Below are 21,526 nucleotides of genomic sequence, written 5' to 3'. Positions count from 1 at the left end.
TGGACGTGGAAGGGATGATTTTTACATCATATCAACACTGAGCCTTACACGTTTCACGAGGCCATTGTCCTCAGACCGGCACAGCCATTATAGGGTTGAATGGTAACATATATTGTCGCTATCAGCCAAGATGCTGCCTGGAGATGAATTTACTTAGTGGCGTGAATCCAAATGTGATGGATAAAAGCTGGATCCTAACTTTGTATCTTCACAGTTTGTGACCGGTCATAAAATATATCACTGCGATTGAACTTGTCACCCTTTTTGCAAAAACAATAAAATAAAATAAAATAAAAGATTGTCCACATTTCTCCTCAGCCAACATTCTTTTTTTATTTTTAGTTTATCTCGAAATTCAACGTATAGGCTGCTGCATTTTCACCCATGCTATCTGCGGCCGTAACATCAATGCAATATAAACAAACAAAAATGAAGATGAAAAAAGAAGTGATGAGAATACAGCAGGTTGAATTGTTTTGGTGGAGAAGATACAGGCTGTGACTTTATTATATGTTGAATCAGGTTTAATAAGCAATCTTCACACTGTGGCAGTTAGTCCCAGTTCAGAATTTTTCTATCTTGCACAAAATGGGATTTTGATTTGATTCAAGACCTGTTAAGCCCAAAAAGATATTATGAAAATAGTTGGACATGTAGCAGATTTTCTCAATGAGACGCTGAAGAGATGCTTGCTTTCTGTGCATTTATCATGCAGCAGGAACGAGAAGCTGCTTATCTTAGTGTTGTGTAAAGGGTGGCGAATTTTAGGAAACCTACTATGGTCAGGCCAGGACCAGCCCTTCTCTATCTCTGATTGGCTGGCATATGCGCTTCATGTCATCTCCACTTTGAGGAGGTAGGCTTCGCTTGACTCAACTGTGGATGGGCTACGTTTCGCTTGGATTGTGAGCTGAAATAAACAAGCATACAACTGACTTTGTGTGTGATGTCAGAGACCTTGTGCTTGTTGCAGCAAAAACATATCACGCAATAATGGAATAGCATGAGTAGTTGACGTTGACCCCCTGGCTTGGTGGGAGCCAGTGGAGTGCTGATAAATCCTGTCAGTATACACAAAGAGGCTGTGTTTGGCTCGGCTGCCTCTATGGGGGGAGGAGGGGGGGGGGGGGGGGGGGGGGGGGTTTATGTTCCTCCCAACTGCTGGCATCTTTCAGCATTGCTTTAAACATTCATTCATCACTATTCAAGACACATTAAAATAAAAGATATGTACGAGGCAATTGACCGTGAAAGTTAAGAGTTTAGACATTATTACCACACCCAGTCAGTACGGAGATTTGCACACCATGCCAGGCCAATCAGAGACGGAGGAGGGCGGTCTTAGTAGGATTAGTACATTTGCAGATGAGAACTGTAAGTTTGACCGAAGATGAAAAATCCCCACATTGTTGTCGGTGGGTTTTACATCCTCAAAGTGAAGCTAACCACCTGTTTTCATCTTTCATCATTGCTCTAACCTAAACTAATATCTTCTCGACGCTTAGCCACAAAGGTCAGAAACATTAATGATATCACCGAGGTGACCGAGGACTCAAAGGAAAAGTAAAGAGAAAAGAAAAACTCCCGAAAATGTCAAACTGCTCCTTCAAATATTCATCGTCAATCCATTTCTGTCTGGCTTTATTCATTGTTAGCGATGTCATTTATTTATAATTGAAGTAAAATATAGGGGTTTACGACAGCAGAGCACACAGATAGACACAGAGATGTGTAATATCCCGTAGTCGTTTGAGAAGTGTCTTTGGATTTTAACTCTTTCATACAATATTAACATGAAACTGGGTCATTGTTGGAACACTTTGAAACCATTGTGAATGAGCACTGTAGTGCAGCTGATATCACCCACAAAGCAGGAAGCTCCAATCTGTTTGGAGCAGCGTCAAGTGGTGAGCGATGGAGGAAAATGCCAAGAATTCCGTTTCTAACATGACCAAATCAATCTTGGCAGTGATAGTATTTTTAATAAAATAAAATGAAAAGGCCTGTTGACATATTTTGATCCAGTAAAGTTTTTATGTAACGTTTCCATGAGTTACATATCCACCCAACAGAAAGCAACATTAGCTTTGATTTGGAGTTGTGTTTCCTGTCACCTGATTTATTTAAGTCCAGTAGGTGGACTTGTTTAGTTCTGTTTTCCCTCAGGGCAAACTTTTTACTTTCTAAATGCTCCATTAGACCACTTTGTCGGTTGTTTGGTGCCAACTGTGCACAATGGCTTCATCAGTGCTTAGTTCCTGAAAGCAACTGCTTGCTGGGGCTGGAAACGACGCTGATGAAAGCACTGAGGGCAAACCAAACCTTCACAGTAAAAATCAAAACGGTGAGCTCAAAGACACTGAAACACTCCATGAAAACTGCAGGGTTTGGTAATGATCAGTTAACGGGTTCATCACCACAAGTGAAACTTTCTCCCGTTCCGCACATTTGATCTATGGCAAGATTGAAAATATTGATCAGAGGAGCCTCACATTGTTGTGACAATTTAAGTTGTCAGCAGCGTTAAAGTCCATTAATGATCCCTTGAATCAACTGAAAATCTGCTCCGTCAAGCTAGACCCTTGTGCGGTTTCATTTTTAAATTGTATGTCATTCATCTGGCACGATTGTCTCAATTGTCATGACTTATTGAGTTGCCTTATAGTTGTCCCTGTCTCTCTTCACATGCTTGCAACATTCAATCACTCATTACTATCATTTGCCAGATGGTGTTGTATATCTACATCAACGGAGGGTGACCCTGTGAATGGTAATTCAAAAGCGAAACAAAGCCTGTTAGTGAGTTATATAAGAGACCTCGCTGACAGTTTTAATTAAATAAATTAGCAGTGATGGATTAAACTGCAAAAGAAAGCGGCGGGAAAAAAAATCTTGAGAGCACAGACAGGCCTTGGCATGGTAAACTTTTCCACCTACAGTACAAAGCCTGCTTCACCACCTCTCCGTGAGCACAATTACCACTACACTAATAGTGCTGGGCACACACAATGATTTAGAACACACTCTTCTCCTTTAGATACACATAAAGTGGCGCTTGTGCCCTTCTGTAATACAAATAGGTAAAAAATAAATTGGTGTGGGGAGTTTGTAAAAGACATTTGATAAAAAATGCTTACAGTGACTGAAATAGATCAATTCTTGAACTTAGACGGAAGTGTCTAACTGAACGTCGGCGTCTGTTTTTAATACAGCTGAGTGGAATCACTGCAAACCTGGAGTGTGTATCAGTGCGTCCTCTTAGGAGTGCTCGATGCTATTAAAAGAAAGGTATAGCTAACATGACACGCCCAAGAAATGACAGTCGCTTTTGGGAAATTCAGACTCAGCTGAATGTCTGTTTGCAGAATTTTCATCTTTCAGCTAAGAGTATGCACGAAAATACAGCTTCATATTGTGTTCACAAAAGAGACTCACATTGATGGCCTCATCTAATATTCTTTGGGGTTTAGCCATGGGCCATACTGCTATATGGCAATGGTTTCAGTGTCCTAACACTTGGATTTTTGCTCTTCACTGCAAACTAGCGTAACATTATGAGCACAAAACAATGAGTGAGAGGGCAGTGCTGCTACTATGCACATCATTTGTCTATATATAGAACAGAAAGGGAGCTAGAACACATCCCTGAGGAATACCTGTAAGGACAAGAAGGTGTTAAGGCCAGTATATGGTTGAAATAAATTAGTCTGTAAGTCATCTAACCGTAGCTGAAACCAAATGATTTTGTAGCTCTTGCAAAAGGTCTTCCACAGAAAGGCAGGGTGAAAATTTGGGGCAATGAGAATGGCAGCAATCTTTTGTCAAAGTCCAATTAATGGTTGTGTCACAAGAAGTTCCAGAGGTAGTTACACGGGGAATGAAAAAAAGAGAGCTTGAGAGAAATTGCTGGTATGTGAAAGTAACAAGCGTTGTCAGATTCAAATAGATAGAGGCCAGACTCATTTAAAATGTATCTGTCAGGAACTGGCAGGGGAGCTGAGTTATGTATGCTAGTGGAGCCCTGTGCCAAACCTGTGTTGCAAATCTGCTCCGAAAGAACAATGAGGCTTTTTTATTTTTTTCTTCTTCTTTTTCCTTTGTGCTTTGTTTTTTCTTTTTTCTTTTTTTTTTTTTTCTAATTCCAAATTGTATCATTCTCCACATGTAACTTTGTCCTCACAGTGAAAATATTCCAGTTACACAAAGTGTAGTTGTCTGGTGCAGGTAGCCTCGGGGCAAAATACGCTAGTGCCAAGTAAGTCAACCTTTACTGACATAGTGTTGATAGTACCTTTAGTATTTGGCCATGCACTTCTCGAGAAGGGATACATATTTCATTGATAGATTGATATATAGATATTGTTTATGTTGAACAGACATTAGCATTGGGTACAGTACTTGCTGATGATCAGCGTGTGAGGTTATGACAGCCACTGAAGGTGCCCTCAGAAGAAATTTATGGATATGGAGGAGCGCACACTCCCTGCATGTTTTATAACAGAGCCACCATGCCATGGATGCCATAGTGGAAGAACATGATCTATGTATGCCCTGTAATTCATTCCAGGTTTCGCTGTTATCCATTAAAGAATACTATTTTCCATCCATAAATGCATATGAATATAAGCATAAATTCTTCCTTTTTCTTGCCTGCATTCTGAACTGTTTGAGTGTTATCTAGATATGCATATCCTCCACTTTGTCTTCATCCTCGGTCCTTAGTCTTTTCTGTCACTAATGTATATATTCCTGTGATTGCTTGGTTTTTATAGAGTCATGGAGACTGAGCCAACCTGAATTACAAAGAGCCTTGATTAGACGTCTTATCTTTAGACAGGTGTCTTATTTCATCGAAGGCCCCCCATTACTTCAGTTACACAAGGATACATCCATCCACTTTTTCCCTCTTTCTTTATATTTTTCAGCAGCTTTCATTTTAATAAACCGTTACCAATATTACAATTATAATTTTCGTGGAAAGTGGCAACTACAACTACATAACAAACTTGTAGGTGACGTAATAGAACTGGCAGCCTTTCAAAAGGCTCAGGTTTAAAGTAATGTTTTGTTTTTTTGTTTTTTTTTTGTCTGACTTTTTACTCTAAGCTCCTCATGTGAAGATAAAAAGCTAAGTCAGATTCATTGCAGCTATGTCCTAATACAGCGAATAGAAAAGAAATACTATACAAAAGAACAGACTCATAGATGATGTATAACTTTATTAGTCTTTGGAAGTTTCCTTTTATGTGTTTAGTTATGTATGTACATTTTGCAAAAATCATTCATTAGCTTTGCTATTCTACATTCTTTCCATCGAGACATAGAGGCCACTGATCTGGGCAGAAAAAAAAGAATAAAAAAGAAACTTTCATTTCACTTTCATTTTTTATCTTCTGGAAAATGCATGAAACCATTTAATTTCTCTGCAAACTTTGACATGTCAATAGTGAAGATGACTTCAGATGCAGTACAGTGCTGAGGCTTACAGAGTGTGAGATTATTTATCCAAAAGTGGGGGCTTTCTTTCCAGAGTTACTATTTTACACTTATATATAGAACAAATGTATTAAGGCTGGCTATTTGACAAAAAATGAAACTGCAGCATTTCCAGCAAAAGGCACCGGTTTTGTCCATTTGATTGGTTGAAATTCTTCGTCAGCTCAGTGCGCCAACGCTTCTTTAGGCGTGACGGGGCAGTATGCATCCTAACCATACCAACAACTGATGTGTGCAACACAAACAAAATCATATGCAGCAATAGTGGTGACATCTTTTTGGTCAAACTGCAGGGAAAGAAATGCACAAAAAAAGTGAAAGGAGGAAGGAAAGAAAAAAAATGACCGCATTGCAGCTGCAACAGGCTCACGCTGGAGGCTTTCCTGGGAAATGATTTTCTTTCTAACTGAACAGGTTGAAACAAAGTTGGAGCTCAAGAAAGTTCCGATCCCAGAATGTATGATGACAAAATCTTTGCAATTCATTAACTGTCACAGGTGTTAAAATTGTACTATCCTTTCTTTTATTTTTTTATTTTTTTGTCTCAGATGGAATCTCATGCAAAGCGTGTACAACATATTTCATCCTGTTTGAAATGTTGCCAGCTTTAAACCTGCTCAATATCATTTGTGTTGTTTTATCTTATTTACCTGACTGATCACAGTTTCCTCCATCTGTCTGATTCTCTCAATCTTTTCCCCATTTCTCTCTGTCATCTCTTGCTCATGTATCTCTCGCTCGTCTCTTTACTTCATTGCTCTTCATCTACTTGCTCATCTCTCTTCCAGTCCGCCCTTCTGCATTTCTCCATCTTTTTCACTCCATTTATATAAATCCCTCCACATTTTCCCCACAGCTCACCTTTTCCATCATTTTTCCATTGGTTTATATCTTTGCCCATATCTGTCTTCCCCCATCTGTCATCCCTCAACCCACTCTCTCCATTTTAATCGTCAAATCTCTACATTCACCTCCCTCTATCGTTCCTCTTCATCTGTTTATTTTTTATACCACCCCCTCCCAGCTTTCTAATGTTTCCTGTCTTCCTCTCTCCTTCTCTGTCCTCTGCAGCTGGTATTGTTCGGAAAAAACAGTGGTGTGAGATGGTGCCATGTTTGGAGGACGAAGGTTGTGACCTGTTAGTCAATAAATCTGGCTGGACTTGTACACAGCCCGGAGGCCGAGTCAAAACCACCACGGTGAGTTCAGGTCCTCTTTTAGCCTCCTCCCCTGCCCAGGTAATGCAAACCAGTAGGTGGGTGCAAAATGTGCCCAGCTACTGCACCGGTGGCACCTTGGAGCAACGTGACTGTAAGGGCTGGAAATGAAGCATTTGCACAGAAAATCAACTGTGGAATAAATCGAGGCTAATGGCACGTTTTATGAAATTTTTCTACATTAAACAAATGATTTAACTGTTTTTCTTGCCAAACATAACTGGTAAGTGGCCATTTCCATAAACTGAGTTATTGCAAAGTATCTTTTTTTTTTTTTTGTGGATTGCATTCCACAGAAAGCTCTGATTTACAGACAGTATCCGACTATTTGATTCAAAATAAACATAGAATTGAATTATATGATGTTTAAGAGGATGTACTTGAAGGGTGAAAAAAAAATAAAAATAAAAAATCAGGTCAGGCTTATAAAGCGAAGCAGCTGAACTTATAACTGAGATGTTGTTTTTCTCGATGTAATGTACACGCAACAAAATGATTGGAAATCCTCCATATGCTGATAGTCCAAACTACCTATAGATTTAAAAAAATAAAAAAAAGCACTCTGCCTCTCACAAATTAATTAAGATTATGACCCCTCTACTCAGGGGGTTTTCTGCTGCAGCCGAAGTCACATCAGTATGACCAGTTTCTAATGGTGGCGAACACTAGCGGAGTCAAAGGTAGATATTTATGGGCTGGCATAAACGGGACCAGATTGATGGCTTTACGACTCTTCTCTTGTGGTGGCTATTACAGTCCAGTTAGCACGCACTGTTAATGGAGGGATGCAGCATTTAGACAAATGCGTGTGTCAGAATCTGCTCATGGTCCCATTCTGCTGAGTTGCAGCCAGTTCACATTTAGTATGAAATTAAATCAGTTTTTTTTTTTTTTCTTTTTTTTTTTTTTTTCGGATTGAGGCAGGACAAGCTGATTTTTGGACATAGAATAAGCTGTGAACACAGCCCTTGCAAACTGTCAAGCTATATAGTTTTCCTTTTTTCACACAGCAGACAGAATTCAAAGCAACACAAGCTTCAATTGCACTTCTTATTTCAGGCCACCTGAATTAATGTAATCCGATAGTCACTCAATTAGTTCTTTCACTGCTGCGACTGAAAAGTATGCTGATATACGCTAAAACTCGACACAGAGCTGCGAATAGCTGCAGAGTTTTGAACACTTTAGTGGGAGAATTTAAATTTAATGTGCTATACTTTGTCCTTTGGCCGAGAAATTTAAATTCGTTTGGTCATTTAAGTTCAGGATTGCACTTCGAAGAACCATCTCCAACTCTTCGCATATTACCGTCCATCGGGCCAGCTCGCACGCCATCAGCCGCAAGCACAGTGACGACGGCGTTTCACAATCCCCTGAAAATGTTCCTCGCCCCACTCCCCTTGTCTTCGGCTCATCTCCACAAACTCTGTACGGTTTGTTTACGTCCTCATCACCGGCAATTAGCTAGCATTAGGGAGGCTCTTAATGTTAATGATGGCAGCAGATGGGGAGCCGCTGCTTGTTTTCGCGAAGATGCCGCCCATTCACTTGCTCATCCTCCATGCCCTGTCTTCAGCACTTTGAGCCTCCTCCTCACCACTTCAGCCCCGACTCCAAAACGCACAGACACACACACACACCCTCACCCTCATACTTCCTTACAACCTCCCACTCCTTTCACCCCATAGCTTGCTTTGCAAGAGACATAAACACAATTGCTGCCCATGCCTGTATGCCAAGTCTATACTGTAGCAATTAGAGTTCTCGGATAGAAAACATGTTACGCAACACACATACACACGCACACAAACTCAACGCAGCTGCCCTATCTCTGAATGTCAATGGGTGAACGCTGAGGACCGGTGGGGCATCATTAATGCATCTCTCATGATTTAGTCATCATCTGACTAACTTGTTTATGCCTTCCTGCTGAAAGACAAACGCACATACGTAGCAGACGCACACACTGACTGCACGGTCCTAGCTATCCGTCAGCTTGTGACCCTGTGCTCTCTGTCCTGTGAGTCCTGCATGTCCGACCGCACCCTGGCACCACCCTGGTCATGGACACTGTGGTGACAGCTGTTACTTGTTCCACCTACAATGTAATTTGTGGTCTGGTCAGGCAGATAGCACCGCGCACAGACAAGGCAGTCGTTCAAAGGTAACATATAGCTGGATCATTTATTATGTCTGACAGATTATAGAGCTGGTGCGTGTCTGCTGGAGGAGGCTAAATATGTAAATATGATGGCCACTGTCTTTTGAAGGCCAATAGATCCAGTGTGGGTGGATTTTTAACTGTATGTTAACATGCTCTCACTAATGTCTGTTGGTGTGTGCTTTCAACTGTTTGCATATTGATAATTTTGAAGCTCTGTTGCTGCCCAGCCTACATATGCACTTCATACCCTTTTCAGGATGTCAGTCAAGGTACCTCTCATCGGCTTACGCTGACAATATGTAGGATATGACAGGTATTTCTTGCTTGCTTCATTGGCTACTTTAAGCTTGGTGACAGCTAGTCAAATGGCTGGACAGCTATGTGCGCTCATCTGTGCCAGTCCGGTGTGTGTGTGTGTGTGTTTGCAGCTTTCACTGTCAAGGATTATAATCACTGGCAACAAGCAGACTTGGGGTCATTGTTTAAAATTCTTCCAAAAATATTAATCTGCCCTGATGGATGGACTCGAATCGCGGCAAGTCGGGGAAGATTTACGACACTATTTAAATACTTTGTATGTTACGTAAAATTGCCTAAAATGCTTTAAAGATTAAAGCTGATTCTCCAAAAAAAAAAAAAGAGAGAGTTAAATAAACCCTTGTTATCTGGAGACCCAAGGGGGAATCTTAAGCAAAAAACAAAACAAACAATTTACTCCTCCGTCTCCCTCTGGGTGACTTTAAACAAATGGTCGTTTCCCTAAGGCCCATCAAGGTTAAACCCAAACTGCCGCCAACCCGGTATTGCCGAGGGATGACTGTTGGATGCACACAGTCCAGTGAGCATGTCCGGCCTGCCTGTCAGGTGTTTGTGCGAAAACATCAATGCAGACAAACAGACATAGCCCTTGGGGCATTTGGCTAAGGCAGGTCAATCTGACTCAGTCCCACAGCCCCATAAAGGGCTATTTTCGACAAATGTCAAAAGGTGGTTTGCGTGTATTGGTCAAATGTTTGAGAGATTGTTTTTCCTCTTTCAAACAGATGTAGATTGATGTTCAGAATGACACCGCCGACCTTTAGTCAGCTCTGTGTGAGTTGCAAGGCAGGCTTCTTAAAAATAACTTCCTCACATGCTTCTCTTCCTCTGCTTGTGTCCGAGTTTCTTTTTCTCCTTTCTCTCCTTTCAAACCATTCCTGCCTTTCAATTTATTCCCCCCTCCGCTATGCCCCCCCCCCACCCCCATGCATTTATCTTACGCTGACCCTGCTTTGAAGAGTACATGCTGTTCCTGTCAATAAAAAAGCACCATATAGATTTTTTTTCTAATGCAGACGCTTGAAGAAACACATAAAGATTGATATGTACATTGCTTATGGATGACAGTGACATTTTGAACGAGGTTACTTTTACTAGCGGCTTTGAAAAGGACACTTAAAAAATAAAGGTGCACTTGTAAACCTTTAGTAAATATTTTTTTTAAAGGGTCTTGCAGATACAGGGACAAATTTCTCCTCGAAAAGAAAATGCAATTCCTCAGTTGAATCAAATAAAGTTATAGGACACCTGATGAGCTCTTTGGGTTAACTTAACAGCATTAATAAAATGCACATGGATATCCAACTATATTACGTCTGTTTTACTAGAATACTTAGAATCTGCCAAAGTCTGTGACTTGTGACAACCTATAAGGACATAAAAATGATGATTACAGAAATACCACCCCCCCCAAAAAAAAAAAAATAAAATAAAATAAATAAATAAACAAGCGTTAGCATGCCCAAGGCAAGAGTTTTTGTCATTCGCTATTTTAAGGTTTGTTTTGGCCTTTTAACTAGAAAAGTAGTTTAGAAACATGAAACACAGATATTAAAGCAAATCTACCTGTGCCCACGTTCTTCTTTGTTCATACTGTAGGGGGGTACTTGAGAGCACTCCAGGGAGTACTTGAGGTTTTTAAAAAAACATATATTAGAAATAGCAATCAATTCAAAAGCCCTTAAAAACGGTTTAGGGTTTTAGAGTGCCAACTTTTAACACATTATAAAGGATTGTATGTAGTCCTCAAGTAGATCTTTAAGTACATTTTACAAGATTTTATATTTACAAGACAGCACGAATCACCATTGAATCATCAGCTACAGTACAGGACCCCAGGTTGCTGGCATGGTTGTAACTTTGTGTTTTAAACTGATGTTGAGAAGTTGATGTCCTTAGGGAGTTAATGTGAAAGAGTGAGGTAGTCATAGAGCTTTACATTTTATTTGATATTTTATTTATGAAGTGCAGAGGATGGTTTAGAGCTGTCGCCGTTAACAGAGAAGCATAGCCTGCATTTGCACATGTAATGTTTCTTTTTTCTTCACCAACGAGAATAGAAATTTTAAGTCAAGAGTTTCCTACTCGGGCAGCACAGCGGCATAGTGGTTAGCGCTGTTGCCCCACAATAAGAATGGGTTTGCATGGGTTTCCTCCCACCGTCCAAAGATGATCCCACCATGAATGTTCTGGTTGGTTGGTGACTAAACTGTCTGTGTGTCTGAGTGTGAGTGGTTGTTTGTCTCTGTCCGTCTCTGTGTGCTGGCCCTGCGATGGACTGGCAACTTGTCCAAGGTGTAACCCACCCTCGCCCACAGTGAGTTGGGATTGGCTTGCGCAACCTCTATGACCCAGTAATGGATAATCGGTAGCAGATGAATGAATGAATGAATGAAATACATGAGGAATACTCATATTGTGTTGACAGTATTGTACACCACTGTACCTAGTAAGGTCACATTCATTCATTCATCTGCTGGAGCCGATCCCTGAGTCACCAATTAACCCAGACACGATGTCTTTGCACGGTGGGAGGAAACGCACGCAGCGGAACCTGTAAACTCCCCACAGAAAGGCCCCAGGCCGGGAAACCGAGCCCGCACTAACCACTATGCCGCCATGCTGCCCGGTAAGGTGATGTCAAAAAACGTGTTAGGTAAAGATCCACTTTGCAGCAAGAAGTTTCACACTCCTAAAGCACTATACTCTCTTTTGATGTACATTTTGTCGGTTACCACGGTCAGATGCTGTCAGAGCTACCTTTCAGCAAAGAAATATGTAGTCTCAGCAGTCATCTCCTATACCTCCTTCTCTCAGTGAAAGGCTTACTGCTGTTGCTCTCCAGAGAGGAGGATGCTCTGCGTTGTGCCCTCCACCATTTTAGACTGACAGATGAAACGTCACGAGGAGCCGTCTCTCCCTACATGTGCTGACTCAGGGAGCTTGACAGGAAAGAGGCAGAGTGCTTTCACCATTAGAGGAGAAAAAGCGAAATCACCTCAGGTCATCTGACAGCTTTTGTGACAGCCTGATTAGACGAACAATTTAAAACAGAGATAGAAAACCTGGGAGAGAGAAGAAAAGAGCAATGTGAGTGAGGTACAGAGGAGGACATTTGAGCTAGTCAGATGAACAGCTCGTAAAACGTTAAGTCATTTTCCGTTGGTTTCACCAGGCAGTGGCTGTTGTTCAGCTTTTCAGTGCCTGTTAAGTTCACAGAGAAGGACCAAAATGATCTTTTTCCAAGGCTGACATGTTACTAACATTGTGAACACACGCTTTAGCCAGTACACCTGTACTGGTCCTGCTGAGAACTGTAGCTGCAATATTGCTGCACACCATCACTCTCAGGAAACAGAAATCAGCCAGCGGTACGCTCACAACATAGCTGAAATGACTAAAAATTCTAACTAGGACTTAATCATACGTTCCATTAGGTCTGTATTTAGGCTGTGAACAGAGTGCCATGAGCAGAAGTGGCACCTACTGCGAGAAAGACCGTAATTACTGTAATCAAGACTTTTTTCAGCGAGGAGAAGTGATAGAGAAAGAGAAGTTGACAGCTGAATAGAAACAGTCCTGGAACCTCTGCAAGTGAAGCGAGAATCAGAGAAGAAATGTTTGATTGTGAGCGTGATCTTTGAAGACGTGACCTGGTGTGTTTTGTACAACTTGTAGGTGCATGCGTGATCGGGTGCGATGCTGCATCCGTGCGTTTGCGGATAAAGGATGCTTTCATCCGTAACCTTTTTTCTACAAAGGGCTGCAGTGTAAACAGGACCATCCCCAAGCCAGTTTGTGTCTTCCTGTAAGCTTTTATACATCCGCCAGTGACACCGTGTGTTCGGCCGAGTATGAAAAAGCTCTTTCGATTTGGGTTTGTAAGCAAGTGCTGCAGGCCTCCCCCGCTCCACCCCCCTTCGTTCACATCCTCACCATCTCTCAGTGGGTCCATCTCAGCCTGGGCCTGATGGGGTCCCTTATCCCCACTCCAGGCCTGCCGCCCCGTGGTTCTGGGTTGGTACCGGCTTTGGTAATTGATCCCTCTGGGCCCTCCAGGCACATCCAGCAATGGCTTCAACAGAATCACCACTAAGAAGACAGCTGCATGGCCACCCTGCACATGGTGGGAGAAAGAGACCCTGCCGCTGCTAACCATTAGCTCTGTCTCACAGCGTTCTTTCTAGAGGGAGCCAAGTCAGCACATCACTTGAGCACGGAAAAGTCCTTTGTTTTGGGAAGAAGCCGGGAAAGATGCTGGGACAGTAGAGGGGATGAGAATGAAAGAGCCTGTCCTTTCAGGTTCTTATCCACGGCCTAAGAGACTGTGGCATCGATCTGCTTAATTAAGCAGTGTTGCTTAAACCCAAAGCCTCTGCTAGCCAATGAAATCATCCCTGTGTGTATTTCATCCAAGTGTCAACACTGCCCAGCTCCAGCTTCAGCTGTTTCCGAGCTGTCAATAATTGATTTTATAGAGCATGGAGTGATCGCCAGCTGGCCTCTGTGTGCTCTATAAGTGGCTACCGGTTTAGAGGAGCTGCAAGTTTATTCCAACAAGCCGACAACATATGTACCCACCGAAACGTCTCCTCACACATATGCAAGTGTAAATGTAGTTTATTGATGCCGTCCTTGTGAAAAACTTCATCTTCTATCTTCAGAGTGCCATCTGTTCAGGAAGGCACACACACACACACACAAACACACACCGAAAAAGAAAAAGAAACTGCAACACTGACAGTTGCATTTTCATATAATCCACTATCATAGTGAGCTGACATTTTTTTAATCCACAGAAAGACTGACAGTTTAAAATAGCTAAATTTGGAGAGATGGCAAATGATACTTTTAATGGATGCTCTCAGTTCAAGGGATCATTTTCAGATACTTTCTTTATTCCGCAGCTCTTAGTGTTGTACTACTCTTTATTGTGAGGATTATGTACTTGGAAATCACTGTGAATATATATATATATATATATATATATATATACATGCCTGACGACTGCATAAAGCAAAGGGATAACAGGTCAGCAGTCAATGGGCTTCATCCTCTGAAAAAGCCACTAATGGAAATACATCTAATAGCTATTGACATATTTGTCGGGAATTAATGATTTATTTTATTGCTATTTCACATCTTAACGACTCAGTGACAGCAAAAACTAAATAGAAAAGGTGGAAAAGCACAAGGCCTCCATGTGTGCTGCTGCAACACAGAACCAGACCCTGTTTTACTCCCACAAGTCTATATTTACCACACGAAGACATTTAACACGGGGCAGCTACCCAGCCTCATGTACAGCCAAACAGGCACATTTTCAAGACACCCCAGGCAGACAAATCGATGACGACGATGGTGGTGGTGGTGTTGATGTGACTGTGTCTAAATCTAGCTGAACAAAAATTTAAAGTAACGCTGCATCCTCATTTTGAGCTTGATAACCATACCACCTCCACCCCTCTCCCTTCCTCTCCTCCTCCCCCGTCCCCGCTACCTCTCTCCCCTCAGGCACTATGACGCGACAAGAGTCCCCCTCGACACTCTTGCACTATGGAGAGCATTGATGACCCCTTGACAGACAGCCAAACACCTTCTACCACCAACACCACCACCACCACCACCACCACCACCACCTTCACAACAACTCCACCCAAACGCTGGTCCCGCAAAGGCAGGAAGCAACACAAGAGCACCAGAGGCCTTATGGAGGCAGCAAGGTACAGCGCCTGAATCTGGATCTATTTCCCTCAGGCAATGATTTCATCTGTGACCGTAGCACATTGTTTTGCATTTATTAAATCAAAATGTCTTTTAAAAGTGGCCGCGCATTCTCACGGTTAATCACCACAAGCTGGTACGCACTGCACCTATTCAATTCACTATGGTTTTATTAGACCGCAGAAGCATCACAGCAGAACATGCAAACAACAGGAAGCTGAGGCACAACGGAGCCACTCACATAAATCCAGATACAATTTAAACGACTGCCTGCTTGTTTGATATCTTTATTTGGCTTACTCATTTTTCCATGAGCTCACCAGTTCCCTCGAGTGTATTTAACCACAGAAAATCCATGTGTGCAGCAATACCAGTAAAACCCATCGGGTTTACTCGCAGCTTGTTTTTGCTGTGCTGTATTGGCATGCCTTGTATATTGTCTTTAAAGTGCGATGTCAGATGGAGTCAGCGCGCTCAAATAAAACAAGGCGCCAGACAGACTGATATTAATGCAAGTGATCAGGAAATGGAGAGTAGCCATGCAGTAAATTTAACATACAGTGCAATAAAAGAGATGAGGCCAAAGTCATAAAAATGCCCAGTCTCATACAGTTTCTGAAAAACCAGGCTCTCCTGCCGGTCAATATTGTTATCATCCATGCCCCCACGTTATCATTCACGTTCCCGAATAAATCTGATCCTTCTGCCTCCACATCCAGACAGCAACCAGTCCAACCAGTGCATGTGATGAAGTCACATCCTCTCAGTGTATCATATAAGATTATTGTCTGTTTACTCACAGGGAGAGCTATTTAAGATTGGATTTGATCATTTGATCCCTTCCTATATAGTATGAAGCATGACAGCACCATATCACCCTCAAATTATTTGAGCTGGAGCAGAACCATGCAGCAACAGTAACTTACATTGAATGAAATGATAAAATCTCTACATTACATTGTAAGGGCACCATGTCAACTGTTTGTATCTAGAAATAATATATTACTTTTTTTTTTTTTTTTCCAATTCCTTCCACATCCAGCTGTGTGTAAATCTGTTGTTTCCTCTTGAGCATTATATTTCTGATCATATTGTAGCATCCAGATAGTGAACAGTGTTTGCTTTGATGTTCTAAAGAAATATAGTATGAAGGGGTTGATAATGACATAACTTTGTGCGGCTTTGAACTTACTCTCAGTGTGGAATGGGACTTGGTGTCTGGAGGCCCATGCATACATGTTCATGTGTTTTGATCTCAGCATCCGCTTCAGGCATTATTCAACTACACAGCATGTAATGAGCGATTTCCCCTTCCTTATTAACCTGTGGATCATTCCTAACCTACAAGTTCACGTATGAATATTCATGAAGCTGGCTATTGTGTGTCTTTCGTGCTCAGATCCAAAGCGAAATGTGCTCGCCCGCATGAGACTTAAAGAGCAAGGACAGAGACGAGCATTAGGAAGAAGTTTAGTAAGTTGGTGCAAAAAGCAGGAGCGCTGTAAAATCACAGATTAGCCGAAAAATCGTTCTATGTTAGGCGCAGCTTGCTTTTTCTTCACAGCAAGTGGAGGAAGAGCAGATGTAAGACTTGATCCAATCCTACATCAGTTAGCCACATGTACCTGAGAAATGTCTTGGTAAAGAGTTTGGAGAAGCGAAGTAAATCAATTTTCTATCATGCGAGCCCATTCACCATGGGTTACCACACTGTGACATTTTGAAGGGAGTCAGCACGAGTTCACAAGGATGAAATGTCAAGCCAAGGCCATATGTTCAGGGATGCATTTGCTTTTTCAATCCTCTAACTCCCAGCTGGAGAGTCACTCCATATGTACTGTGACTATAGTTTTGTAGAGCTCCATCCGGCACACGTGTCAGCGTGCACCTCCACCTGAATGCACATAAAATACACACATGGCAGCCAGTGCAAATCTACTGTGATATTCTCATTTGTACATGGAAGTGTATCGGTTTTGCCCAGAGACCGGAAGCTCTATGTAACATCCCTGAAATCAAATGTTATCCCTTGTCCTCGATTTAATGCTGCTGGTTATATATTGATATATTGAGTGGATGGTCTGCTTGCTCCATAACAAAAGAGGCATGCACAAATTAGACATTAACACAGATTCTGTCCATGACTTCTTCTGCTTCTGTGATTCCTCCAGCAGTCCGTGTCACTCGAAAGTCTAATTCCTTTCCGATCATGTTTAAACAGCCCGGGCCACTGTGCTTAAAGTTTCTCCATGTGTTCAATAGTCCCAGCGTCGCATTTCCAACCGCTGTGCATCCCTCCAGAGGATAACATTTTAAATATTCTCACACCGTTATAAGATATAAAATAGAGTAATATGGTCGTTTTCTGATAAACCCAACGTAACAATAACCTTGGGCCTGTGAATTTTATTAATAGGGCAAATTCATCTCACATTCATCTGACATCCGCTCCTCTTTTTAATAGAAGGCTTGCATTTCTCTGAGATGAGATTTGTGTGTGCGATTTATTGGGAACAATTTGCCACATTGTGTGTGTGTGTGTGTGTGGGGGGGGGGGGGGATACACAGAGAGAGTGTGAGAAAATTACCATGGCAGACCCACACTATGTGGTATCTTACATAAAGCACGACCATCTCTATGGCTGGCATCTATTTGAATACATTTGCATCCGATTCCACTTGAGATTTCGGCGCCGGCGTTTCTCTGCAGTGATTCTGTCCTTCCTTCCATTTTCTCAGTGGCTGCTTCGACATCCGGTGCCGTTGTAATCTCAATGTGCCAACTAGGAGGTATTGTGGGTTGGCTGCACTCACGGGGATTAAACACCTTTGGGCAGCGGTCACAGTCAAGCTGTTTGCACGGTCATGCCCCTGCTTTAAACCATACCTCTGGGTCATTTCATGCCCGGCTCCAACAAAAACCATGACATTACCCCGCCGCTCATAGAGATGTTTATTATTCCCACAGCATCAGACATTGTCATCTGTGAAACATGATAGAGTTCATTACTATGAATTAAGCTTGAGTGGCGCTGCAGCAGTCTTGGAAGACATCGCCGTCTCTATCAACTTGGCTGTGTGACTGGCGGGGACCAGATGGTGAAGAGACTTCCAGATTTGTCTTTCTGTGGTAGATTAATTGTTTCTCAGTCCCTGCACTACAAGACTCGCTTTGTTTTTGGTTACACACACCCAAGAAATATAAATATTTGAGTCGCAACACACTTGATTTGACAGTGAGTAAGCTGGTGAAATTACTTTTTTTTTTTTCTTTTTTTTTCCACTACTGCAATTAGCGACTCCACTTCCTGGTTAAACACAGCTGTTTTAGCAATGTTTTCAGCATGTTTGCAATGGCGAATGAAATTTGTTTCTCTCTGAGCATTAGATCACAATTTAGATAAGTGACTGCATTATTTTTTGTTTGCACCAAACAAAATGAGATATATCTGTGAAGTGGAGTTTTTATGAAATAGCTAAATATTTTGTCAGGATTAAAAAAATAAAAAATAGGCCAGTTGTTTTTTGTGTTGCTAAGATATAATCCTGCCCCATCTGATTGGTCGCCGACATGAGGGCCTTTCAGAAAAGAGCAGGCATTTTGAACAAAAATGAAAATGGAGTCTGGCATCAGGGGCTTCCTTCAGTCACTGTGTACTGAAACATTCATCTGATGTTTTCTGTGTTCTTGTTGATCCGCAGGTCTCGTAACACAGCCGAGGTTGGGGAAACCAGGGAGTGACTGTCTAAGGGAGTAAGCTCTCCCCTGGACATTGGACAAACTACTCACTGTAAAACACTTCCTATTTCCTGTGACCAGCTCCTCCAGGTTTATGACTGCTCCTTCTCGCTATCTGTCGTCGGGTCAACATGTTGCATCCTCCTCCTCTCCGCTCTCTCTGCCTGCTCTGTGACATCAGCAGCACCCACTCGTGCCAGGGAGGATCGGACACCTTGAAATCTCATGAATGGTTTTTGGCCTCGTTGGAAGTCCTCTGTTTGGAGCTGCTAACTGCTTTGAATGGAGGGATTTGTCACATTTCCCTCATGGTCCATGGAGCAGGAGTTCCAGGGCACAGACGGGATCATTACAGACCAGGCCCCGCTGCTTCTCGGACCACATCACGAGGCTTCAAAAAAAAAAAAAAAAAAAAAAAAACAAACAAACAAACTGAACGCTCTCTGCTGTGAATAGGCCTTCTGCTGGAGTAAACCACCCATATTTTTATAGACCAAAGAGCAAAACAACAAATATGATCATTATTACAGAGTGGACCATCTGGCAAAGACACCACAGAGACTTTATGAACCTGCTGCTCGTGTCGCCACCGACCAATGACTCCCCCCACAGAGACATGGTGCACAAGAGGACAGACTCTGCATCCAGGGGCAGATGTACCGTGCACAATCAAAGGAGTACTTTTAAAACCTTCCAGAACATTTTTTTTTTTTTTTTTTTCTCAGACTAAGCCCACCACTGTATTTTGGAACTGGAGATATAGGTACTACATACGTATAACTGTGTATCAAAAAAAGAAAAAAAAGAGAAAAAAAAATCTGATTTGCATTTTTCAGTAGCTACAGTTGGGACAGTTTACAGGAAGAGTTCTTGGCTTGGATCACAGATAACGAGTGCAAATCATATCAAAGAAATAGAGATAAATATATACAGAGAGTATAAATGATGTGGGGTGTGAAAATGAGAAGAAGGAGTAAAGACATGTCATTAATTGTATTTTGAAAGGCCCTAAAAAGTTATATATTTAACAGTTTTATATGTTGTACCTTTGTAGAGAAGCTTATTGGACTTAAAATGTGGTCACAATGGCAGTTTAGTAGGATGTGAACAAATGCTGTTGATCTCATGACTGCTGGCTCGTAGTCCCAGGTTTTCTGTTCACACCTCAGTAGCCGCTTTCTTTTCATGGTCATCAACAAGTCACTGTCTGTCACGCCCATTCATGGAAAAAAAGGAAAGCGACACAATTTATTGAGGACTGATCTGCAGCCAACTGAACATTGTAAATCTATGGTAGTCAGTGGAAGCCATTGAAAATCTGCTAATTTGCTATGATATTGTATTGTACACGATGTGGAATACTGACTCATTTCCTCTCTTTGGCTTTCGATCTCTTAATTTATTTTTGTGCTTGTGTTTGTTCACACAAATCCAGCCTCTCTCTCTCTGATCGGTGAGAAACACAGCAAGGACAAGGAGACGAAGAGAAAGCATTGCAGAAGTAATAGAGGCAATTACATACATTTTTTAAAATCATGAAATATTTTAAGAATAAATTAAATACATGAAAAGAAATCTCTGCAAATTCCGATCTCGGTGTTCAAGGTCATCAAAGAGAAATTGAGCTCATGCCAGATAATGTACTGTGTGTTGTATTTCCAGGGGAAAAAAAGTGACTCTCAATGAAGGGTTTTGTGTTTCTTTCCCAGGTGATGAGCTGGGTTTTTGACCAGATACGGTTTGGATTGAAGTCCGAAAAGGTTCAGTCAATGAAGCGGAACTGAAATCCATTTTATCAAGGTTACTCCTTCGATGCATCGACAGGTGGTTGTACTGGGCACACTGGGCAGTAAGTGCGTAAACTAGAAGATAAATAAATATAACCCATCTAATTTTTAAAAAATTCTTTACTACTTCGATGACCCAGTCAAAAAAGGTACAAAAAAGTTTTTACTGGCAGCAATTTGCATAATTTTTTTTTTTTTTTTTTTTTTCAAATTTAATGAAGAACTTGTACCAAATGGTTGCAATGTCCATTTAAAGTGCACTTTGAACAATCCTCATTCAGTCAACTCCATGAAATAAAATTTAACTTTTAGTTACTCATGTCTTTCATATGAGAAGATCTTGATATATCAATCTACTGTCCTCTGTTGGGGAATTGGAGGTTAGCTCAACCGCCGACTGAAAGTGAGCTCTGTCACCCTCGTTATCATATCACTCTTGCATTTTTTTTTTTATCCCAGTGAAGTTAAAAATAGATTTTGATGAGTATTTCTCATAGACTTGGGCAATTTCAACTTCCCAACCAACGATAGCAACAACCTCTATAGGTCAGTCTCTAATGGTGTGAAATCAGTCAAATCCTTTAGCTATGTGTCAGTTTTTCAAAAGTTCCTCAAGACTCATCATGAATAAACTCGAAGACTCTTTTTTTGGGCTATTGTGCCAAACGATCTAGAATACCACACTCTCTGCAACATTTGGAATGTTTATGGTAAAGTTTGGTGGATGGTTACACATAGCTGGTAATATCATCGTGAAATCAATGGACATCTCAACCAATTGATAGAGTTTTATAAACATGTTAGTCAGATGTTTTGGAGGTTTATTTTTTGTTTAATTCTGCTTGGTGCAACTCCTGAATTATATTACTATCTTTTATAAGTAGGTGAAATGCCACGTTGACGTAAACTTTAGGACTCTGACTTCAAATTACCTGAAAAGGTCTGAAAACTGCAGTGCAGATTTCAGGGACAGCATAACACACTTCCTCGAAGTGCTTACGACATTAAATACAACTTAGATATCACAACTCTGAATGCTGTCGCTCTAGTTCCCCACAAAACAGAGAAGAGAACCATTATC

At 41.5% G+C, this 21,526-nt stretch overlaps 1 protein-coding gene across 1 annotated transcript in view; it reads left to right on the top strand.

Moving 5' to 3' along the window:
* The window catches only part of LOC115037011 (chemokine-like protein TAFA-5), a 124,209-nt gene extending 105,131 nt beyond the window's left edge, over positions 1-19,078 (top strand). The window contains exons 3-4 of the mRNA XM_029495465.1: positions 6,568-6,695; positions 18,622-19,078. Of these exons, the coding sequence (XP_029351325.1) occupies positions 6,568-6,695; positions 18,622-18,630 (137 nt within the window). The 3' untranslated portion in view covers positions 18,631-19,078. The remainder of the gene's footprint in view (positions 1-6,567; positions 6,696-18,621) is intronic.
* The last annotated feature ends 2,448 nt before the right edge of the window (positions 19,079-21,526 follow it).

The sequence above is a fragment of the Echeneis naucrates genome, chromosome 23 (genome assembly GCF_900963305.1).
Source record: "Echeneis naucrates chromosome 23, fEcheNa1.1, whole genome shotgun sequence".
In the NCBI taxonomy this organism is placed as follows: Eukaryota; Metazoa; Chordata; class Actinopteri; order Carangiformes; family Echeneidae; genus Echeneis; species Echeneis naucrates.
This window is presented reverse-complemented; position numbering and strand designations above follow the sequence as displayed.